General features: G+C 39.4%; 1 protein-coding gene across 1 annotated transcript in view; it reads left to right on the forward strand.

The window, feature by feature from the left end:
* The window catches only part of LOC109934869 (kelch-like protein 1), a 353701-nt gene that overhangs the window by 326628 nt on the left and 2042 nt on the right, over positions 1 to 25031 (forward strand). Inside the window, exons 10-11 of the mRNA XM_048598407.1 lie at positions 8438 to 8650; positions 15677 to 15848. Of these exons, the coding sequence (XP_048454364.1) occupies positions 8438 to 8650; positions 15677 to 15848 (385 nt within the window). The remainder of the gene's footprint in view (positions 1 to 8437; positions 8651 to 15676; positions 15849 to 25031) is intronic.

The following is a 25031-nucleotide window of genomic DNA, read 5'->3' on the forward strand; positions in this document are numbered from 1 at the left end:
AAGTGATAGTTTGCTTCTGTGTTTACCAAGGAAGAAGACATTACCAACGTCACAGTGTAAGAAGTATTTCAGATACTTAAAAGGTTTACAATTAATAAGGAGGATAGGCTGCCTGTACTTAAGGTTGATATGGTATCATCACTGAATAAGATGCATCCAAGTGAGTGAAAGTTGCAAATGCACAGGCCATAATTTTCCAATTTTCCTTAGCACAGAGGACACACCAGCAAACTGAAGAATTGAGAATTTTATATCTTTGTTCAAAAGGATGCAAGGATAAGCTCAAGAGGTATGAGCCAGTCAGTTTATCCTCGTTGATAGGGTAATTTTTATAAATGATAATTTGGAACAAAATTGATAATCCTTTAGGCAAATGTGTGTTAATTGCAGAAAGCCTGTACAGATTTGTTATGGACGAATAATGTTTTGCTCACTTACTTGAGTTCTTTGATGAGATAACAGACAGGAATGATGAAGGTAATGCAGTTGATATGGTGTTCATGGATTTCCTAAAAGTACAAGCATTCAAAAAAGGGATAAGCTTGGCTCTCAGCCTTTCAAACCTGCTCTGTCATTTAATAAGATTATGGCTGATCTGATTTTCACCCTCAAGTCTATATACCTGCATAGCCCCAGTAACCTTTCATCCTTTTTAGTAGTCAAGAATTTATCTAGCTCTGCCTAAAAAAAAAAAAGATTCTGCATTCACTGTCTTTTGAGGAAAGAAATTCTGAAGACTGTCAACATTGCGAGAGATATTTTCCCCTCATCTCTGTCTGAAATGGACAACCCTTAAATTTAACTCTGAACCCCAATCCTAGATTCTCCTACAAGAGGAAACATCCTTTCAACATCCACCAGGTCAGCTCCCCTCAGGATCTTGTATGTTTCAATTAAGTCACCTCTGATGCTTCTAAACACCAAGGATACAGGCTTAGTCTGTCCAGCCTTTCCTTATAAGGCAATCCACTCATTCCAGGTATTAGATAGTGAACCTTCTCTGAACTGCTTCCAATGCATTAACACCCTTGAGTACTGTACACTGTACTCCAGATGCAATCTCACCAATGCCCTGTATAACTGAAGTATAAACTCCACACTCTTTCTTTGAATTACCATCTCAGTAAAGCATAATATTGTCTTAGCTTTCCTGATTACCTGCTGGCACTGCATGCTGACCTTCTGCAAATCATGCATGAGGACACCAGGTCTCTCTGCATCTCAGAGCTCTGCAAACTGTCAGCATTTGTATTTGAGAAATTGCCACACAAGAGACTTGTGAGCAAAGTTAGAGCTCATGGACTAGAAAGTATAATAGCAGCATGGACATGAAATTAACGGAAAGACAGGAAAGGAAGGAATGTAGTGGAGTTCCCCAGGGCTCGATGTCAGGACCCTGCACTAGCTGAAATATTTATGATTTGCACCTTGGTGTACAGGACAAAAATATAAAATTTGAAGATGACGTTAACATTTGAATTGTTGTTAACCTTGACAAGGTCAGTATAGAACTTCAAGGAGTGGGAAGTTGTAGGACTGGGAAGATAAATGGCAAATTAAATTAAATGTGAAATGACTCATTTTGGCAGGAATAACATAGAGGTGTAATGTAAAATAATGTGCACATCTCTAAGGGCCTGCTTTTCCAGAGAGGGACACAGGTACATATGTGCACTAACCATTGAAGGTGGCAAGACAGGTTGAGAGAGTGGTTAATAAAGTATATAGCTTCTTGGGCTTTCTAAGAAGTAACATAGAGTTTAAAAGCAAGTAAGTTATGTTAAACCTGTATAAGAGAATAGTTTGGCCTCAACCAAAGAACTGAGTGCAAATCTTCAGTATCATACTTTAAGAAAGATGTGAAAGTATTAGAGAGGATGCAGAAAAAGTTCACGAAAATGGTTTGAGGGATTAAAGACTTCAGTTTGCATGTAGATCAGAGAAGGGAAAGTTGAGTGGAAATTTGATCGAAACATTCAAAATCCTGAGAAGTCTAGACAAAGTTGATAGGGAGAAAGCCTTCTCATTGGTGGAAGGGTTAAGAAGCAGAGGCTGCAATTTTAAGATTAGGAACAAAAGACAATATGAACAAAAACATGAGGAGAACCTTACTATTAATGTAGCAGGTGATTTGTACCAGGGAAGCACTACCTGAAAGCAAAGTGAGACAGTTTCAATTGAACCTATCAGTGGCGAAATATGTGCAGGACAATGAGGAATAGATGAAATAATGACACTGGATGAATTACTCTTGCAGAGGGCCAGCATAAACATGATGAATAGAATGATTTTCTGTTCTGTTACCGTTCTATGATTTGATTAAGGGACTGCAGAAACAAAAAGATCAAAGGATTCTCACATATAAATCTCTGAAGGTGAAAGTTGATGAACATTTTTGTAATTGAAAATTATTTAAGAGATCCTGGGTTTTATAAGTAGACAAATTGAATTCAAAAATAAGGACATTATGGTGATACTTAATGAAATACTGGTCTGACTTCAGCTGGGGTATTGTGATGAATTTTAAGAGGCACCCTTCAGGAAGATGTTAACGTATAAATGTCACGTCCAGAGTCTTGGTGTTTCTGTCAAATGAAGACTGTTGTATAAGATAGTAGTTCTGAAGGAGTTAATATTCATGTTATTTTGAGCTCCACCCATTCTGTTGATATCTCACAGAGTCTGTGAGTTGAGTCAGCAAGTTCTGCACTCACCTTCATTTGGAACAGATATATTCTGGACAGTTCCTGTGAGACCTAATAATTGTGCCTGGCTAGTAATGTAGTTATATAATTATTTCTATCATGTCATAAACTGAAGGAATAAGAATAAGTTTAATCAATTAACTAAGAATAGTGATTCTTCTGTAAAGACTCAGGGTGGCGTACTTCCTACCACTGATTAATGGATAGCCCCGAGACAAAATGTAAGTTGAGGAAAATTGGTAGCAGCGATCTACATCAAATTACTCTTGCTGTGAAAGTACTAGCAGATCCCACGATGTACCTGTAGTGGCCATCAGGGTAATGTCACAAGAAATGGGAACCATACTAATTCAAACTAATGAACATCAGTGAACAATTTACACATCTTTTGGAGATATGGTTAAGAAGGACTTAATTAGAGCCTGCTTCCCTCAGGTGTCTGTTCCAGGTGATCTGATACATTCTGACATTCCTGAAGATTCATTCTTGCTATTAGCATAGCAACTATTAACCTCTTATCCACACCTATTTCACAAAGTCTTTCATTCTGTCCCTTGACTATTTACATTTCTATCATATTCCTATTTCTCTCCCCTGCCCTTTGCTGGAGATTTTGGTTTCCAACAGCATTCTTGAGCAAATGAAGGACATATATGCGGCATTATTTTCTCCTTGGAAGGCAAATGCTTTGGGAGACTGGTTTGACAGCTTCTTGTGACAGCTAGTATCTAGGCTGTAATGTTGATGATAGCTTGGAAGCTAGAGTAGTGAAGTCTGATCAAAGCAGAACTGGTTCAAAATATTCAGGGTATGAACTATCAAGCCCCATGAAGTGAAAGATATGAAGTGAAATTTTCATTCAATTCTTTTTCTGTCTTTCCCTCCTTCTTCTTCGCACACTGTGTAAAAGTTAATGCAATAGCTTGAAAAATGAAGCACTTTCAGCTCCCATGAAGAACTTTACCAGCATACCATCCATTGATGTTGCAATGATGATATAACTTTTCAAAACCATATCCAGTTATGAATTGAGTAACTGAAAAGAAGAATAAAGATTATTCTGAAGATGAAGAAATGATGATTCCCCTACCATTTTTAGGGTGAGAATTTCTTTATTAGTAATTAGTGGTGCTGCTTTCACACACTGTTTGAGGCTGCTCCTCACCAAATAATAACATCTCACGATTCCAACAGAAAGTAAGACTTCACCATCATCAACCATACAATAAATTTGAAGTTTTGAGAAATTAGATGCTCTGGGGCACTTGCATCAGAACTGAGATTTATAGGAAGCTTGCCTGTATAATTCTGAACCTAAGGTTTGATTGAAAATTCAATATTAGCATCTGTCAGTCCCTCTTCAACAGCTACAGTGGCAATAGGAAAGGCATCTGGAGTCATAGAGAGCTGCAGCACAGAAAATAAATGCCCCTTCATGTTGTGTCAATCAAAAACAACCACCTATCTATTCTAATCCCATTTTTCAGCACTTGGCCCATATGTCTTGGCATCTAATTTCAATATGCTTCAGCTATCCTCTCTGTGGCCAACATAGACCACTACTGCATTTTTCATCACTTTTGATGCGGTGTAGCGTCAACACACACTTTGACTGCAGTATCTTCATTTTCTTCTCGTGCATCATTCTGAATGTGTGAATATCACTTTGTTGCTTGATAGTGCTGCCATCTTTTGTGGAGCCAGTGTCCCATTGTATCTAGAGAATCGTGTTGTGATACAGATTGTTGATTTGCTGCAAAACACCTTTTTGCCTCCTTTTCAACTGTCTTCAACTTCAGAAACAGATTCCCTCGTGATTGCCTGGAAAACCTGCAATTTAGTTGAGAACTTCAGTGATATTAAATGTCTGTGATTTGTCCAATGGAGTTCTAAAGTGGCACAATGCCACTCAGTGGTAAGGATATGTTTTTTAGGAACATACAAATTAGGAGCAGGAATAGGTAGTTCAGTCCTTCGAGACCCCTCCGTTAGTTAACGTGATCATGGCTGATCTCATCCTGGTCTCAACTTTACTTTCCTGCCTGCTCCCCATAGCCCTTTTCATCAAAAACATACCTATTTCTTACTTGCATCTGTTGATTAATTCTTCCACTACTGCACTCTGAGGCAGTGAGTTCTACAGATTCACAACACTCTCAGAGAAGCACTATCTCCTCATCTCGCTTTTGAACCTATCTCCTCTCAGTCTATATCTATGACCTTTTGTTCGAGACTGTCCTACATGGGGGAATATCTGTTCAACATCCACCTGATCAATCCCCTTTAGAACTTTATATACTTCAGTCAGAACCCCGTTCATTTTTTTGAACTTCAGCGAGTACAAGCCCAGGCTATTCAACCACACCTCATATGACAGCCCTTTCATCCCTGGAATCAACCTGGTGAACCTCCTGTGAACTGCCTCCAATGCCAGCACATCCGTCCTCAAGTAAGGAGACCAAAACTCCAGGTGCAGCCTCACCAATGACTTATATGGTTGTAACAGCACTTGTTTACTTTTGTAATTCAGTCCTTTTGCAATAAATAGTAGGATTCCATTTGACTTTCTTGTTATATGCTTTTTATTATTCATTGACCGGATGAGGGCGTCGCTGGCTAGGCAGCGTTTATTGCCGTCCTTAATCGCCCAGAGAGCAGTTCAGAGTAAACCACATTAGAACATAGAATATAGAACGTAGAACAGTACAGCACAGTACAGGCCCTTCGGCCCACGATGTTGTGCCAAACTTTTACCCTAAACCTAAGGTCTATCTAAACTCCACCCCTACCTTATACTATCATCCATATGCCTATCTAATAGCTGCTTAAATGCCCCTAATGAGGCCGACTCCACTACCCTCTCCGGCAATGCATTCCACGCCCCTACCACTCTCTGAGCAAAGAACCTACCTCTGACGTCTCCTCTATATCTACCTCCACTCACTTTAAAACTATGCCCCCTCGTAATAGCTACCTCCACCCTAGGAAAAAGATTCTGGCTGTCCACTCCATTGCTGTGGGTCTGGAATCACATGTAGGCCAGACAAGTAAGGATAGCAATTTCCTTCCCTAAAGGACATTTGTGAACCAGATGGGTTTTTCCAACAATCGACAATGGATTCATGGTCATCATTAGATTCTTAATTCCAGATATTTTATTGAATTCAAATTCTACCACCTGCTGCATTGGGATTCGAACCCAGGTCCCCAGAACATTATCTCAGTCCCTGGATTAACAGTCCAGCAATAATACCAGTAGGCTGCATACCCACTTTCAGTAACTCCAGCACAATTACCTCCAGATCCCTCTGCACTGATGAACATTGAATCTACTTCCCATTTAAATAATAATTTGCCCTTTTGTTCCTTTCCAGCCAAAATGGACAAAGTCTATCAATATCTATCTGTAAACCCTTTATCTCCTCAGCTCAGCCTGCTTTCCATCTATTTTTAGTATCATTCACAAATTTTACTATGTTACGCTGTGTCCCTATTTGCAGATCATTTATACAGGTTGTAAATAGTTGAGGTCTGAGAACTGAGCCGTGCAGTGCCCCATTAGTTACAGTTAGCCATCAAGAGAAGGACCTATTTGGACCGGTCCTCTGTATTCTGTTAGTCAGCCAATCCTCTATCCAAGCCAATACCCTACCTTTAACCCCTCTGGGCTCTAACCTTCTGATTAGTCTTTTGTGTGGCACTTTGTCAAATGCCTTCTTGAGGCCTTGATATACCACATCTGCTGGATCCCCATTATCCCCCTTAATGGTTATGTCCTCAAAGAGCTCCAGCAAGTTTTTCAAGCATGACTTGCCCTTCATAAAACCATGCCAACACTGGTAAATTGAGCTTTGATTTTCCAAATGATCAGTTATCACCTCCTTTATCATAGACTCCAGCAACTTCCCCACCACATTGGTAGGATTTACTGGTCTATAGTATTCTACTTTTTACCTATCTCCTTTTTTGAATAAGGGTGTCGCATTATTGTGTTTCCAATCCACTGGTACCTTTCCAGAATCCAGGGAATTTTGGATTATCATAACTAATGCAACCACTATCTCTGCTGCACCCTATGTTAATACCTTAGGAAGCAGGCCATCTGGCCACAGGGACTTATCTGCCTTTAATCCCAACAGTTTACTTAATACCTTCTCTCTAGTTGTAGTAAGTTCACCGAGTTCCTCTGTCGTAACCGCAGTTTTTGGGAAGAATTTTTTTCCACAATAAAAACAGAGACAAAATATTGGTTTGATGCCTTTGATATTTTTGAGTTTCCGACTAAAACCTCGTCATTTTCATCCCCTAAAAGGCCAACATTTACTTTCACAATTCTCTTCCTTTTTACATAATTATAGAAGCTTTTGGTATTAATGCTTCTGTTTTTTGCTAGTTTCCTTTTGTATTTCATCTTAACGCTTTTGACTTTGTTTTTAGTAATGCTTTGCTGACTCTTAAAGTTCTACCAATCCTCCAGAGTGCCACTAACCTTTGCAGTATGATATGCCCTAGTTTTTGCATCTATGTCATCCTTGACATTCTTGTTAAACCATGGATGATTTTTTTTTACTTTTTTACATTTCCTCTACCTCTCAGGAATATACTTTAGTTCAGAGTATTTAGTTTCTCCCTAAGCATTTGCCCCAGAAACCCGTAATCCTTCATTATAAACCGAGTCTAAGGCCTGTCTGATGATAAGTGAAAGGGGATAAATCACTGAGAGTCTTAATAAGAGGCACTTGTCTTACATAACAAGGTATAGTTAATTGCATGATAGCAATAGGTACAATTGACATTAACTAGCTAGGCATTACAAAACAATGCTAGAAATGATATGTTTGTCTCCGTCAGAACATGATGCTAAACTGCCTGATTCTCTACCCAAATACTTTACATCATCAGATTGGTGGATATAATGCAACGTCAATATTGACTCTTTCAGAATCATTACTTTATAAACATTTTTATCACCGGCACCAAAACCACCACCACCTCCAAGAAAAACCTAAAACAGTGTTAACTAATGAATATTTCTTAATTTAACATTTACACCATACACTGAGACATGGTAAAACAATGCTTCATTAGAACCTCCCTAATTCCCCAGCCGATCTGGCATTACTGATAATGTACTGTAGATATGAGCTCAACAACAATTAACCTCCTGTGGTCCAGCCTTTGGAAGAGCAGAAAGGAGTTGAAACAATATGATTTCAAGGATGAGTGATTTCAGTTATGCAAAGAGATGGGTGAAACCGGGATTAAGCTTTTTAGAAGAGAAAAGATGAAGGGGGGGATTTCATTATTTTGTTCAAAATGGTAAAGGATTTTGAGAGCAAAAAAAGGAAATATTATTTCTTCCGGCAGGTAGTTGTTACCAGGAGATTCAGATTTAAGGTAATGATAAAACATTCAATGTGAAAATGAGAAGAACCTTTTTATGCATTGGTTTGTTTTGATCTGGAATACATTGAATGAAAGCAATGTCATAGCAGACTCAACAGAAATTCAAAAGGAATTTGATAAATACTTGAGCAGGAGGAGTTTGCTGTGCTATGCAAAAAGGGCAAGGGTAGCTTCTTTCAAAGAGCCAACACGTGCACACTTGGCCAAATAATCTCTTCAGTGTTGCATTATTCTGTAGTCCTGGTTTAAATATTGTATGCCACATATGACCTACTAGACAACGTTCATAATGAAGAATTAATGAGCATCTTTTACTTTATCAACAGGTTGTATGCTGTCGGAGGGAGAGATGGGAGTGCTTGTCTCAAATCTATAGAGTGCTATGACCCGCACACCAACAAATGGAGTATGTGCACTCCAATGTCCAAAAGAAGAGGAGGTGTGGGTGTAGCAACATGTGATGGTTTCCTTTATGCAGTTGGAGGCCATGACGCTCCTGCTTCGAACCACTGTTCTCGGCTTTCAGACTGTGTAGAGAGGTGAAAGATTTTTTTACCTTTGGCAGTACATGTTTCGTATCTTGTGAAGAGTGGAAGTCCATTGAAATTCTAAATCTTGAAGTAATAGTATTGCAGATTTATCGTATGACTTTTTTGCTCAGCAATTTGATAAGTAATAAGTATTTAGACCAGCTAGCATTTTGCGTTATCAATCGTCCCTGTAAGGGCTTTTCATGTCCTCCACATTTTAAAGTATGCCTACCCCATGCCCAATAGCCAGTTGAATAAAGAGTTAACAACGGATACATAGGATAGAATTTAATGCCCTCTCCTCCCCGCTGCCAAGTTTAGTGGTGGCATGTCCTTAATGGCAGTGGACAATTAATCAAGCAGGAAGGTGGCAGGTGTAGACCCTATCACCTCCTTGCCTATGCTTCAATTACATTTCAGGTGAGAATTCTCATGGATAGGCAAGGCTCACGGATAGCCTTCATTTCTGTCTACCCATTAAGACACTGAACCAGGACATTAATCCCATTCAGCCGTCTCAAAACTTCGCCGCTGGTATTCACCCAGTTACAAGTGGGGCATTCATTATGTGGAAAGCCTGAGAAAGCAAACCACTGTGTGGGTTGCGGAAGCGCTTCCAAGGCAGTCCCCCCTTTCAGAGGTACTCAGGATCTAATCTTGCTGTGAGCTATCACCCTGCCCGTACTGCTGAACTCCTCCAAAATCACTCCCCCATGACCTGCCCAGTGATTGCTGTCCTGCAGCACTGATGTGTAACCTGGACCTCAAATTGGTACAGTCCTGGCAGCAATCTCTCCATCTACTGGGAAGAGCCATTGGCTTTTGATGCTTTGAACCTTGAGGAAGGCTCACTGCTGCCTAGTTAAGTGATATTTAACTAATCAGACATTCCTAAATAGTGGAGGTGTTGCACTCCTGTGAACCTTACAGCAGGTAGGCTAAATCCTCATTGCCGACACCAAATTCCACCCTGGATTTCCAGTAGATTGAGGGAGAATCCATACCATCATCTGAATTTTTGACTCTTTACAAAGAAATCCATCCAGACAAATGCTCTACTGAAACAATTTAAAGCTCAGTTTTTGCACGATTACCAGGTTTGTACAACTGATTAATGGACAAGATATTGTTTCTATATGTAGTGGGAAAATTATTGGGATCCATAATTAAGGGGAGACTGACTGAGCACTTAGTAAAGAAACTAATTAGAACAAGTCAACATTAATTTGTAAAGTGTATATCATGTCTAAAAATATCCTAATTACATGTTTTGAGGAAGTAAATAAACTCAGGTTTTGTCCCAATCCATTAGGATATCGGACAGAGAGTGCTGTGCCTGGAACCTGGCCCTAGACTTGTAGTTGTACAGACATGATTTAATTAACCCTGAACAGCATTCATCAATAATGAACAAAAATAATCCTTATTCACAGCATGTAATGCTCAACAATGCACCTTAATATTCCATTCAAATCACCCCAAGGATGTCCAAGTCTTTTGAATTGCATTAGCTTGCAAAAAATGTAGCATCATTAATGCTTGCACATCTAAGTGAATAACACATCAAATCATGACTGTCCAAGTCTAAATTAACCTAAATTTTGATATAAATTCTCATGCACACAATTGGATTAATAACATTTAGTTTGGCATTAAAAATGTCACGTCTGAATCCTTGGGAGTTAATGCTTTACAATGTGAAGTAAGTGTCACAAAAAAAACTATACATTGTATATATAGATTACACATTTAAAATGTATATTGTTATTATAGAGATGCTTCATATTTAATATTTCTTGGTGGATTTAACCTTCAAAAGACTGGAAAAATGCATTTATAACAAATTTTGTGGAGATAATGATTTCTTTAAGAGAAGTCATTGAAAGGTCACTACGGACAATAAGTTTTTTTTAAACAAGGCTTCCTGGAAATGACATTAGCCTTGACAACTGCTTGCTTTGCTCGTAGACTCCCACTGGGGCTGTTTAGAACATTGACTGAATGGAGAGAGCTTTAGTATCTGGAGTTAGTTGAAGGACAAGATGCCTGTGAGGAAAGGTTGCTCAGCTGAATTCTCCTATTTTTGAAAAGAACACTTTTGCTGAGTTCAAGACAAAACTTATTTATTACTCTGCAAGAGTGATTGAAGGGATTTCGCAAAATTGTATTTCCTGACCAACTGAGATGCAGCTCTGACTATAGCTGTAGAACCAAGTGTGAACCTTGTTATGAGTAAACAAGGCACCTCAGAGATACAGGGAACTCTTGTCAAGGGGAAAAGTAGTTACCTTTGTATGAGATGCCCCAGGTTTGTGACATAGTGTCTGGCTCAGCACTTATAGTGATTGTCTATAGTTTGCCTGTACACAGAACTGGCCTCCCTCAAAGGAATGATTTGGCAGAGGTGCAGGTTGTAGCTTCTCCAGTATCACAGAAAATCCAAGTGGTATGAAGGAAACTGAGCACCTAATCATATATATCCGAGTAATGATTAAATAATGTCCGTCAGCAAAGTACCATGGACAGATATTTTGTTATTTGAAACTTCCCTTGTGGATTTACCTCATCAAAAGTCCATATGGTAACGCTCAGGAATTGCAAGGGTGCAATCACTGTGATGAGATTGTACTACAGGCCTCCCAACAGCCAGCAGGAAATAGAGGAACAGATATTTGGACAGATTACAGAAAAATACAAACACAACAGAGTTGTTGTGGTGGGTGATTTTAACTTGCTGTATATTGACTGGGACTCCCTTAGAGCCAGGTGCTTGGATGGGATGGGTGGAATTTGTTAGGTGCATCCAAGAGGGTTTCTTGAAGCAATATGTACATAGTCCAACTCTGGAAGGAGCCATATTAGATCTAGTATCAGGGAGTGAGCCTGGCCAGGTGATTGAAGTTTTAGTGCAAGAGCATTTCAGGAACAGTAACCACAATTAGTTAAGCTCTAAGTGACTTATGGATAAGGATAAGAGTACAGTCCTGCTATAACACGTGTTTTGTTAACACAAATTGGTTGTAACACAATTGATGAATAGTGAACGTTGCTTGGATAATGAAAACCTTCTCCTGTATAGGTATAGCAATTTTCTGTAGCAATTTCCCTATAACACAATTTTCTTATAGCGCGATTTTCTATAGCATGATGTCACGCAACAACACAACCATCGCATTGTAGAACTACCTGTAGTCCTTGGTTGAAAGTACTAAATTGGAGGAAGGCTAATTACTATAATATTAAGCAGGAACTGGAGAATGTAGATTGAGATGAGGGTAAATCTACATCTGGCATGTGGGAATCCTTTAAAGGCCAATTGCTTAGATTTCAGGAGCAGCACATACCTGTGAAAATGAAGGATAAGGATGGCAAGACTCAGGAACCTTGGATGACAAGGGAAATTGTAAGCTTAGTCTCGTCCTATTTTATAGGTTTCTATGTGATTCTCCCTTATTCTTCTAAACTCCAGTTAATATAATTCAATCTGACCTAGTCTTTTCTCATACCACCACCCCAGAAGCCACTCCTGGGAACCTTCATTGCACTCCCTCCATAGTCAGACCATCCTTTCTCAAATAAGGAAACAAAACTATTCCTATTACTCCAGGTGTGGTCTCAACAAAGCCCTGTACAATTGCAGCAAGATATCCCTGCTACTGTTTATCAAAAGTGGCATTCAGATGCAGAAGTGGAGAGCTCCTCACAGACAAGTGGATGGTGGTATTGCCCAAATATCATCATGAAATATTAAGACTAGCCCATGAATTTCCTATGGCAGGCCCCAAGCACATAAAAGTTTACATTTTTACCAGTCAAGTCTTCACTAGGATGTAGTACAGTCTTGTAAAATGTGCCAGATAGTGCGAAACTCGAGACATGCAATCAAACCAGCACTTTCAGAACCCATATCAGATTTGAGGAACATAGTTAATGGGATGTTTGCAGATTGTGTGAGACTTACACTGAAAATCAGAAAGGGATACTGGTATATCCTAACTATTATTGACATGGATGCGCAGTTCCCAGAGGATGGTCCCTTAAGAACCATTACTGCTAATGTGGTGGTAGAAAAATCAACTAAGCTCTTCACTTGATATGGATGGCCAACAGAAAGCCAGTCAGGTCAGTATTCTAATTTTCTATCCGTAATATTTCAGGAAGTTATGAATAGTCTAGGTATAACACAGTTAAAGTCTTCTATATACCACTCACAGACACAAGGAGCTTCAGATACATACCATTAAACCCTTAAAACAATAATCAAAGTACAGAGTCATGCATTTCCTTGTGATTGAGACAAAGAACAAGAATTCCTTTTACTTGCCAAATGGAGGTCTCAGAATATGTTGACTAACTTTAGCACTTTAGAATTAGTTTATGGCCATGATGTAAGATGTTCTCTGAAACAAATCAAAGAGAAGTTTTGAGATCAGAAGGGCAAACCCTCCATGTCACATGATGTAACAGTATTCCAGGAATGAGTGACTCACAGGAGCCTGCCTGTGAAGAACACTTCAGATCATCACGAACAATCATGAAACAATGAAGCAAGTCAAATCCCAAACATTTTAAATGGGGAATAAGGTGTTCGTATTGTTGCCTTTACAAAGCGAACTGCTGAAAACGCAGCTCATTTATTCATACTGGAGATTAGAAAAGGATTGGGAAAATGCAATTGACACCCCGGTTTACCAGAAAAAGAATGAGATTTATCACATAAACATGTCGAAGTAATATCATCACCGGATGGAGGGACAGCAAGTATAGGTATGTCAGGTAATAGGGTGGTGGAGGGTGAAAGGGCTCGTGAGATTGAGGTAGAAGGAAGCCAAAACAATTCCCAAATTGAAGTGGAGAATCGTGTGTAATTCTGGTCTCCCTTCTGTAGGAAGGATGTTGCGAAACTAGAAAGGGTTCAGAAAATATTTACGAGGATGTTGCCAGGGTTGGAGGGTTTGAGCTATGGGGAGAGGCTGAATAAGCTGGGGCTATTTTCCCTGGAGCGTCAGAGGCTGAGGGGTGACCTTATAGAAGTTTATAAAATCATGAGGGGCATGGATAGGGTAAGTAGGCAAGGTCTTTTCCCTGAGTTGGGGGAGTCCAAAACTAAAGGGCATTGCTTTAAAGGTGAAAGGGGAAAAGACATAAAAGGAACCTATAGGGCAATTTTTTCATGCAGAGGATGGTGCGTGTATGGAATGAGCTGCCAGAGGAAGTGATGGAGGCTGATACAATTATAATGTTTAAAAGGCATCTAGATGGGATATGAATAGGAAAGGTTTAGAGGCATATAGGCCAAATGCCGGCAAATGGGACAAGATTTATATAGGATATCTTGTCGGCATGGACAAAATTGGACCGATGGGTCTGTTTCCATGCTATATATCTCTATGACTCTATAACCACCTGTTATCAAGTTAGCTAACACAGTTTTTATGGAGGCGAGAGACTATGCTTTCATATAGAGAGGTCCTCTAAATCCTGAGCACTTGTTAATCTACCTTATTTTTTGGGGCTGGTAACTTATGCTGGGTCAATCAATTTGAAGACCCTGGAAAGTGTTGAAGATCAGAGGGACCCTGGTATTCAGAACCACAGATCCCTAAAGGTAGCAAGACGGGTGGCTGAGGTAGTTAAGAAGGCAAATTGAATACCTACCTTCATTAACTAATGCAAAGACTACAAGAGCAAGGGGGTTATGCTGGTACTGCATGCCTTTCTGGTTACCACTTTATAGGAAAGTTGTGATTTCACTGGAGAGGTTGCAGAAGGATTTTATCAGGATCCTTCCACTGGAAGGCCTGATATATGAGGAAAAGTTGGATATGTTGGGATGTTTCCCTTGGAACAGCAATGGTTGACGAGGGATTTTGTAGAGGTGCATAACATTATGAGGTGCAGAGATAGGGTGAATGGGAAGGCATTTTTTATTTCATTTACAGAGGGATTTATAACCAACAGAGGGGAGGCATGTTTAAAGTAATAGGTGGAAAGGGTTGAGAATTTTTTTTTCAGATTGTGGCAGAAAAGGTATTTGAGTCAAAAACTCTCATAAGATTTTAACCAATGTGTGTAATTCAGTTCAGGGCAATGGACTAATCGCTGATCTCTGATAGTCCTCTGGTTTCTCAAAGTATGAGCCATTGTTCGACACAAATTTGTCTTCAGTTATCGTTCAAGTTGCATTTTCATAGAATGGGTAACTCTTTTGAAGCTCTCAGTGTCATTGAGAGACCATGGACCAGAAGCTGCAAAATGGGATTAGTGTGGTCAGATCTCTGTTGAATGCCATAGACACCATGAGCTGAATGGCCTCCTTCTGTGGTGTAAACATCCAGGAGTTTACCTCAGTTACTTAGCAAAGCAGGGGCAAGTGATGTTGAAACAGCAAAATTACAAGAATCAGTTAAGTCCCCTGCCACTAAAGCTAAATTGGAAATAATGAGATATTTAACTATTGCTGAAACTATTGCTTGTACTCATCAGGACAATTTGCAACCAATTCCAAAGTAAAGCCTTCTACTAATCAGAGTCCACTTGTCATCAAATCAGCACTCTCCTTTCATTTTTTTTTATAGGTTTATAGGTTGGATTTCCCCCGAAATTCGTCTTCTTATAAATTGTCCTGATGAGTGCAAGACAGAAAGCTTTGGCAAAATGCATAATTTTCAACAATACTCAATTTTGTGTTTATTGAACAAACCTGGTTGATAGATTTTATTGAAAACCTGATGTCAATAAGTTACTTAATTTGCCATACATGGGAGAAGTATTTCTTTTTATGTTGTGACTCATGGACTGACGGGACTAGAGTGTCAGTACACTCCTCCAGCTTTGGTTATAACAACATTAAAAAAACTGAACAAGACCATACAGGCAAAGATCCTTTCCTACTGCAAACATTTAAACAATAGGCCATAGGAAAAAATGACTTGTATTATTTATGACTAGCTTGCGTTGTTAATTCAATCAACAATGATACACAGTTCTGGAACATTTTTCCTTACATTTTGTTCCTTCATTTTCACATATCAGATATGATCCAAAGACTGATACCTGGACAACAATAGCTTCGGTGAGTGTTCCCCGAGATGCTGTTGGAGTCTGTCTCCTAGGAGACAAACTGTACGCAGTTGGTGGATATGATGGACAAACCTATTTAAACACGATGGAATCGTATGATCCACAGACCAATGAATGGACACAGGTAGTAAATATTGTAAAATTTTTAAAACTGCTGATTTTTAATAGTGCTTTTGTTTCTCAAATAATTGGGTTTTTAGTCAATGTTAGGTGTAAATTTGTCTTGTGTTATTAAAGTGTGTTTTCATGGAATGTAAAATGTAATAATGCAGAAGCTCTGATTGTCACTGATTATTACAAAATTATATTTAAAAAGATTTTATGCTGATAAAGTACTACATCATTTCTTCTAAATCTTATTTTGTATGTATTTAATTAGAGAAAGTGATTAACCTTGCTTAATATTTAAAGACTGGCAGTGTAAGCGGTACTAGTAGGAAGATTTACAGTTTCTCTTATGGACAGAACTTATTTTTTCAAGAGTTTTCAAGAGTACTAAATCACATTCAATTTCACATATCTCTCAGCCTTTTGTTCCAAAAGGAATTAGTGCAAACGATTAACAATGTAACACCTGGAATAATAAATTAAGACAGACATCATAAAAGACAGTGATGAGTTTCTGAAAACCAAATGATTTGTGATTTATAATGTTTGTGCAAACAGGATTAAATAGAAGCTAGAAGTATGGTACACTACTTGTGTGAAGGATTTGTGTATATCTAAAATATGATTAGTCGCTGGTGACATACTATTAATCTCTGGCTTTATGTAGAAGATGATATGTGGGAAAGGGGAGAGATGGTGAGAGGGGGAGGTTTAGGTCAGTCACAGCATTGAAGGAGTCATTAATAGACTGAATGAATACAGAACAAATGGTTCAGTGTAGAACCAATTCTTTCTGTTCAAATTACCTTCAATTGGTACTATTACCTTGAAAAAGTTCAAGTGTAGGCCTAGGTATTCTTGTAAATGAAATTTGCAGATAATAAGCAGAATGGCAGCATTTTGGAGAATTTTGCATACTTCTTTAACTTGATAAAATTAAATGCTGAAAGCTATTGTAAGTTCCAGTTGGTTTTAGCCAATTTAAAGAGTGGGGAAATGATCAATGCCTCTGTGAGTTAGAATTTGACCTTCCGCTTCTGGACCTTGAGTTGAAACTTACGGGGGGCAGAAATACACATCTCAACCCCTCCCATAAAGAAAGTCTTTGCCGCACTGACCAGTGCTGATCTAGGCTGCTCCATATCAATAACATGCTGCAGGGGAACCTTAAGGTGGACCTTAAACTGCTGATGTTCAGAATTTGGCCCTTCAGCAGGATGAAGTCCTACCCTCAAGAGTTGCCAGCCAATCAGGGTGATCAACAGCTCAAGCAGTGCCAGAACTCAGCCGTAGATGTTGCGGTGGCTTTAAGGGGGCCCACGGAGAAGAGCAATGGATTGCATAGGACCAAGGCCAATGTAGGCCCTGGCCTTTTAGGCTAGGAAAGGATCGGGAAGCCTAGGAAGTAGGGGCATTGGGTTAGGGAAGGGTTTTGATGGCTTGTTGAGGAGGAACAAAGGAATCATACCAATTGTGCTTGGGTCACCCCTAAAAGTGCACCACCCCTCCTCAAAAAATCTTTTAAATAACAGCACTCTGAATCTTACCTATCTGCACATACCTACCGCTTTTGGCATGGACAACCTGTTATTATGTCAACTGGCTTGTCAGCAAACTTGATTGCCCATGTTTTAAAAAGTGGCATGCAGTCTGCCAATTTGAGTACCTGCCTGCCTACGATATTATGTGCTGGGTGGATGTGGGTGAGGACATTAGATATCCATTATATTTTACAAGCCCACATCACCAAAAACACACCCAGCCTAGGACTGTAAAGTCCAGCTTCTGGACTCAGACTAATTAGTAGAAAGTTTTCTTAGTCTGAAAAGGGGCTGTATAAGATGCAGCAGAATATCGACACCTGCTTAGTTTGGTACCACATAACCCAATTTTAAAGTCTACATGAAAATGTTGGCATCCATCCATTTAAAAAAAAAGCATGCTATACACATATACAGCCATGAATTTGAAGTACTTTAGGACAGACAGCTTAGCATTCTGTGCCACAGATGTGTGTGTTGACTGAAAATTTCCTACCAAACACTATTGTAAATAAAACCAACAGAATTACAGCCCTTCATCTAGAATGCTCATCACTACTTTTACAATGGAGGTAGGGATGGACTATAAATACTGCCAATCTTTACAGTGTCACCCACATGGCGAAATTTAGAGAAAAGTATGTAGTTCTTTATTCTGTCTTGCTTGTCTTGTTGGTTATGTTACTGTTTGGAGCACGAAGCAGTTTAATAATATCATACTCTATTTGGGGAACTTCACTCCAGTGCATTGCTTCATGAAAATTAAGAACAAAATGAGAGTCCTGACAACAAAAGAGCTCAGTACACTGCAGTAAATCCCATTCCAAAGAAAAGACATTGGATTCAAAACATTAATTCTGTTTCTTTCTCCACAGATGCTACCAGACCAGCTGACTTTCTACAGCACTTTTTGTCTTAATTTCAGTATATTGCTGTGATCCCTTGCAATTATTTTAAGCAGCAACATGGTTTGCCTCAGATATTTTTCTTTCCAAAATGTGCATTAAAAAAAGAATGTTTGCTTGCTTATTTAAAGCCATCTCTCTCATTTAGTCCTCTGTTAAAATCAGGTCATTTATTCTATTTTTGCTGAAGTCAATTACCAGTCAAGGATAATGAGGTCATTACTTTATAAGCACATATTTACAGCTCCTGACGGTTCTTTCCTCATGTATTTAAAGCATCTAAGGTGCTCCTCATAGGGAATAATTCAAAAAATTACCTTGTTTTTTCTGGGTAAAATTTTTTTGGTTATCTATTGCTGCAATTATTTCCACACTGCCACTTTTAATTATTTAATGCCTCAATTCAGACCCCAAACCCCTGCCTAGCACAGTTGGACACAGCCCAATATTACTCTTAATTCAGCATTAATCGACAATATCAGTCAAATTGATAGAATGATAAATGTTGTGAATAGAAAATATCACCTTCATGCAGCAAAGGTTGCTGTGTTTAATTAGTGTCTGGGCAAACATTGGTCTGCAACTAATTGTTCTACACTTGACCTGGGTCTGCGCAATGTCTCAGCACCAGCATCCTTTAGTCTGATCAGCAAAAACTTAAATACAAAAAAAAATCAGTACATTAAGGAAAGGATGAAACATTTTTGACATTTATGTTGTACCTTTTTATTTTCAAAACAATTGAACTTTTGATCGGTATTAATTACGGAAAGTACCATATAAATGATAAATGATGTTTGGGCTAGAAGTTGCAAAATTCTTAGTTTCGATATAAGCATCAAAGCACTGGAGCAGTTCATTAGAAACATATCTATACTGCCATGTATAAAAGCAGTTTGTTATTGTGGAAGTTTTATTGCCCAAATGCAACATCAGTTCATTAGTAACCTAGCCTTACTGGTCATAAGTGATAAGCAATGAGGTAGGAATTAGTTAAGGGACTACTTTAATGATAGCATATTCCATGCAAAACAGCTCTTAAGTGAATGGAGAAGCAGGGGAATTATGTATATCACTAAATAAACTTCCCAAAGAATTTTCTTAAAATTATCTTGATATAGAGTCATGGAGTCATAGAGACATATAGCACAGAAACATACCCTTCGGTTTAACTCGTCCATGCCGACTAGATATCCTAAATAAATCTAAAGTTTGAAAAGATTTGCAGCTTGCGTTGAGTAAAAGGTTGTAGACATGCTCGCTGAGCCGGTGGGTTTGGTTGCAAATGTTTAATCACCCTGCTAGGTAACATCGTCAGTGCACCTTGGCGTGTCTCTGTTTGGCTTGTGCAATTATCGATGTGTTGTGTGTTGTCCCAGTTGAATTTGTGTCCCTCGTTGCCCATGTGTAGTGAGATAAGTGAGAATTGGTCGTGTCTCTTGGTGGCTAGTTGGTGTTCATTAATCCGTACAGTCAATTTTCTTCCGGTTTGGCCTATTTAGTGTTTCTCACAGCCCTTGCATAGTATTTTGTGTATTACCCCAGTTTTGCTGGTTTTGCCTGGTATTCCAACCGGAGCTCCATCAACAAACACATTGAATTAGACCCTGTGTACAAACCCCTGAGAAACAAAACCAGAAGTAATACCAACCACCCCAGCAAACCGAGGCATATAAATAACAAGTGGGACAGAACACTGACACTTCTCCAGAGGCACACTGATGCTGTTACCTAGCAGGGTGACGAAACTTTCGCAACCAAACCCACCGGCTTGGCGAACATGCCTACAACCTAAATAAATCTAGTCCCATTTGCCAGCATTTGGCCCATATCCCTCTCAACCCTTCCTATTCATGTACCCATCCAGATACCTTTTAAATGTTGTAATTGTAACAGCCTCCACCACTTCCTCTGGCAGCTCATTCCATGCACGCACCACACTCTTCATAAAAAACTTACCCCTTACATCTCTTTTAAATCTTTCCCCTCTCACCTTAAACCTATGCCCTTTAGTTTTGGACTCTCCACCCTGGGGAAAAGACCTTGTCTATTTACCCTATCCAAGCCCCTCATGATTTTATAAACCTCTGTAAGTTCACCTCAGCCTCTGACGCTCCAGGGAAAATAGCCCCAGCCCATTCAGCCTCTCCCTGTAGCTCATACCCTCCAGCCCTGGCAACATCCTCGTAAATCTTTTCTGAACTGTTTCTAGTTTCACACCATCCTTCCTATGGGAGGGAGACGAAAATTGCATGCAGAATTCCTGTAGTGGCCTAACCACTGTCCTGTGCAATCACAACGTGACCTCCCAACTCATATACTCAATGCACTGACCAATAAAGGCCAGCATACCAAATGCCTTCTTCACTATCCTATCTACGTGCAACTCCACTTTCAAGGAACTATGAATCTGTACTCCAAAGTCTCTTGGTTCAGTTACACTCCCCAGGACCTTATCATTAAGTGTATAAGTCTTGCCCTGATTTGCCTTTCCAAATTGCAGCACCTCACATTTATCTAAATTAAACTTAATTTGCCACTCCTTGGTCCATTGGCCCATCTGATCAAGATCCCATTGTACTCTGTGGTAACCTTCTTTGCTGTCCATTACACCTCCAATTTTAGTGACATTTGCAAACTTACCAACCATACCTCCCATGTTCACATCCAAATCATTTATATGAATGACGAAAAGTAGTGGACCCAGCACCGATCCTTGTGGCACACCGCTGGTCACAGGCCTCCACTCTGAAAAGCAATCCGCCACCACCACCCTCTGTCTCTTACCTTCGAGCCAGTTCTGTATCCAAATGGCTAGTTCTCCTTGTATTCCATGTGATCTAACCTTGCTAACCAGTCTACCATGTGGAACCTTGTTGAACGCCTCACTGAAGTTCATCAATCCTCTTTGTTACTACTTCAAAAAACTCAATCAAGTTACTGCGGTACAGTTTCCCATGCACAAAGCCATGTTGACTATCCCTAATCAGTCCTAGACTTTCCAAATACATGCAAATCCTGTCACTCAGGATCCCCTCCAACAATTTGCCCACTACTAATGTCAGGATCACCAGTCTGTAGTTCCCTGGCCTTTCCTTGCCATCTTGCTTAAATAGTGGCACCATGTTAGCCAACCTCCAGTCTTCAGCACCTTACCTGTGACTATTGATGATACAAATATCTCAGCAAGGTGCCCAGCAATAACTTCCTTAGCTTCCCACAGAGTTCTAGGGTACATTTGATCCCCAGCGATTTATCCACCTTTATGCATTTTAAGATGTTCAACACCTCCTCTTCTGTAATATGGACATTTTTCAAGATGTCACAATTTATTTCTCAATGTTCTTTATCTTCCATATCCTTCTCTGCAGTATACACAATGCAAAGTACCATTTAGTATGTCCCCCATCTCCTGCAGTTCCATATATAGGCAGTCTTGCTGATCTTTAAGGGGCGCTATTCTCTCCCTAGTTACCATTTCGTCCTTACTGTATTTATAGAATCCCTTTGGACTCTCCAAAGCCCTATTTGCCAAAGCTATCTCATGTCTCCTCTTTGCCCTGTTGATTTCCATCTTAAGTATACTCCTATTGCCTTTATACTCTTCTGGGGAATCTCTTGTTTTTTGCTGTCTATACCTGGTATATGCTTTCTTCTTACTCTTGACTGAAACCTCAATTTCTCTAGTCATCCAGCACTCCCTACATCTACTATCCTTGCCCTTCACCCTAAGAGAAACATACTGTCTCTGGACTCTCAATTTCTCATTTTTGAAGGCTTCCTATTTTCCAGCTGTCTCTTTACCTGTGACCATCCGTCCTCAATCAACTTTTGCAAGTTCTAGGATTTATACTCTTAAATGGGGGAGGGGGGAGGTGACTCAGGGAGATAGTGAGGAAAGAGATCAGCTTGAGACTAGTACACAGTTGTGAAAAGGAGTAAGTCAAACAGTCAGGAACAAAGTAGAGAACGAGTACAGGCTTCTTGCATTGAAATAAACTTTCTTTATTCATTAACGGGATGAGGACGTCGCTGGCCAGGCAGCATTAATTGCCCATCCTTAATTGCCCAGAGGGCAGTTCAGAGTCAACTACGTTGCTGTGGATCTGAAGTCACATGTAGGTCAGACCAGGTCGGGATGGCAGTTTCCTTAAAGGACATTAGTGAACCAGATGGATTTTTCCGACAATCGACAATGGCTTCACGGTCATCATTAGATTTTTAATTCCAGATATTTTTCAGCAGGATTCAAACCTGGGTCCCCAGAACATTATCTGGGTCTCTGGATTAACAGTCCAGTGATAATACCACTAGGCTATCACCTTTATTTCTATGTACGAGGCCTAACAGGTAAGGCAGATGAACTCAGGGCGTGGTTAGGAACATGGGACTGGGATATCATAGCAATTACAGAGGTGGCTCAGGGATGGACAGAATGGCATAATTCTCCAGGACACAGATGCTATCGGAAGGTTTGAAAGGGGAGCAAGAGAGGAGGGGGAGTGGGCTTTTTGATTAGGTATATAACATTTTGGTTGTATTTAGAGAGGATATTCCTGGGATTGTGCCCAGGGAAGATATTTGGGTGGAACTGAGAAATAAGAAAGGGATGAACAACTTATTGGGATTGTACTCTCGACCCCCCCCCCCCCCCCCCCCCCTCCCCCCCCGCCAATAGTCAGCGGAATTTGAAAAACAAATTTGTAAGAAAGAGATGCAGTTGAAGATACATGAACTCAAGTACATAGGTAATGTACTGATACTGAAAAAACTTTATCCAGATCCTGACAAGATGCGAATTGCAGCAGAGATGAAACAATCAACAGATATGAAAGCAGTGCAATAATTTGTTGAATTTATGAGCTGTTTATCAAAGTTCCTATCTAACTTACTATCAGAGCATGAAATTTTGAGCAAACTGACCAAGAATAAGGAGCAGCTTTCACTAGAATCAACTACAGCCACAGAAAAACAGCTAGAGAGGTTATTTCTCCACTACCGGCAATTGGTCTGGATACGATCAAGATATGGCCTCACTATCTGCACAGACTACAGAACAACCATCAGCGCTCGAAGTCTGTTGTTTCCTAACAATTGAAATGGGTCACCAACAATAGTTACTGCATGTAAGGGTTTCCATTTCTATCAATCCTTGCAAAGCTTCTGAACTTTCAGGAATTGCAAGAACAAAATGCACACACTACTCTTTTAATTTTACTGTGAACATAGAACTCCCTCTTTAACCCTTATAGTCTGATTACCCCGGGCAGTGCAGAAAGTGTGTGACACTGGGACATTGCGATTTGTTACGAAGAAGGGGAGGTTAAATGAAAGAAAATCCCTGATATTCACTTTATAAGTGACAAGTAACAATTTATTTATTTAACCCTAACAGTGAACAAATTAACAGAACTGCTAACAAACTGAGCAATACCCCCCAACTCAAACTATTCCCTAACTGAACAAAATTCTACTAGTATGTGATTCCAATAAACACAGGTCCCACATATATAACCCGAGTAGTAAGAAAAAAATAAACTAAAACTCAGTCTCGCAAAGTCCACACAGAATATGTCTTCTGGAATGCTTTGCCTTCTCCACTGTCTCTCCAGTCATAAACACCTTTCTTCTGGTGATCCTGCTGTCAAGGATACTTTCTCTGTGAAGACTCTTAGTTCGAAGTGCCATCCACTTTTTATGGATAAGATGGTTAATTAGAGAGCTTAGCGATTTCTCGTGAGAGCTGGGGTGCTCGTTTCTTCGATGGCGGTTCACTCTCACACTGATTTTCAAAGACCATCTCCTTATATACCTTGGATGACATATCAATTTTCCTGCAATAACGTTGGTCCGAGGTTGTCAAGACTATCAGATTTAAATTCAATTGGCTTTCAATCACTAAGTGCTTGGTTTGAATTAATTGGCTGATTCCAGCTAGTTGCCAAAAACATCAAAACAATCCTAAGGTTTCCAATCACAACTGATACATGTTTCAATCTTAGAACTGGCTGTACGTCTTCAGTTGCATGCAGATACTTTTTTTTGTATAAATCTCTAAGTTTAAAAAATCACTTTATCTCTTAAAGGAAACACACCCTCTACACAACGTCATAGCAGATTAGTGAAGGAGAAATTTGAATTATGCTGAGGAACTATCAGTCATTTTTAAAAAATCTGCTCAGATCGTTCTGATATCAAAATTTGAAATGTGGTTTATTTACATGGCTAAAGAAGCATGGAGTTAACATCAATTTAAAAAGGAACATGCAAATACAATAAATGCAGTTTTCTGCTAATTATTTCAGACATCATAGCTTCACCTAATATTAAAGCTCTAGGGAAGGAAAACTCGAATAGATTAGTTTTTGGAACAAAACTTTCACTGGCTTCAGTTGTACTCAACTGGCAATGTTATATCAATACTTTAGTCAGTAATGACCTAATACATGTTTACAAAATGTTGGTGTTTGAATTGAATGTAATTTCTCTTCAGCTGCACAGTAATCATTTTGGCCATCATTTTACTTGTATCATTAAAAATTTCATGTAAATGAGCTAATGCAACTAATCAGAGACAGACTCAAGAAATTCATGAAATCTTGTCAATCATTGTGTACTGATATTTGAAGAAACTAATTTGAAGATCATAGATCTCAGAAGATAATGGCCCAGATATTCCTATCAAGATCAGAAACCCTTTTTTCTGACCCTAATCTGATTTAAAAATTATCCACTTATCTTTAAATGCCTCCT

The sequence above is a fragment of the Rhincodon typus genome, chromosome 6 (genome assembly GCF_021869965.1).
Source record: "Rhincodon typus isolate 14 chromosome 6, sRhiTyp1.1, whole genome shotgun sequence".
NCBI lineage: Eukaryota > Metazoa > Chordata > Chondrichthyes > Orectolobiformes > Rhincodontidae > Rhincodon > Rhincodon typus.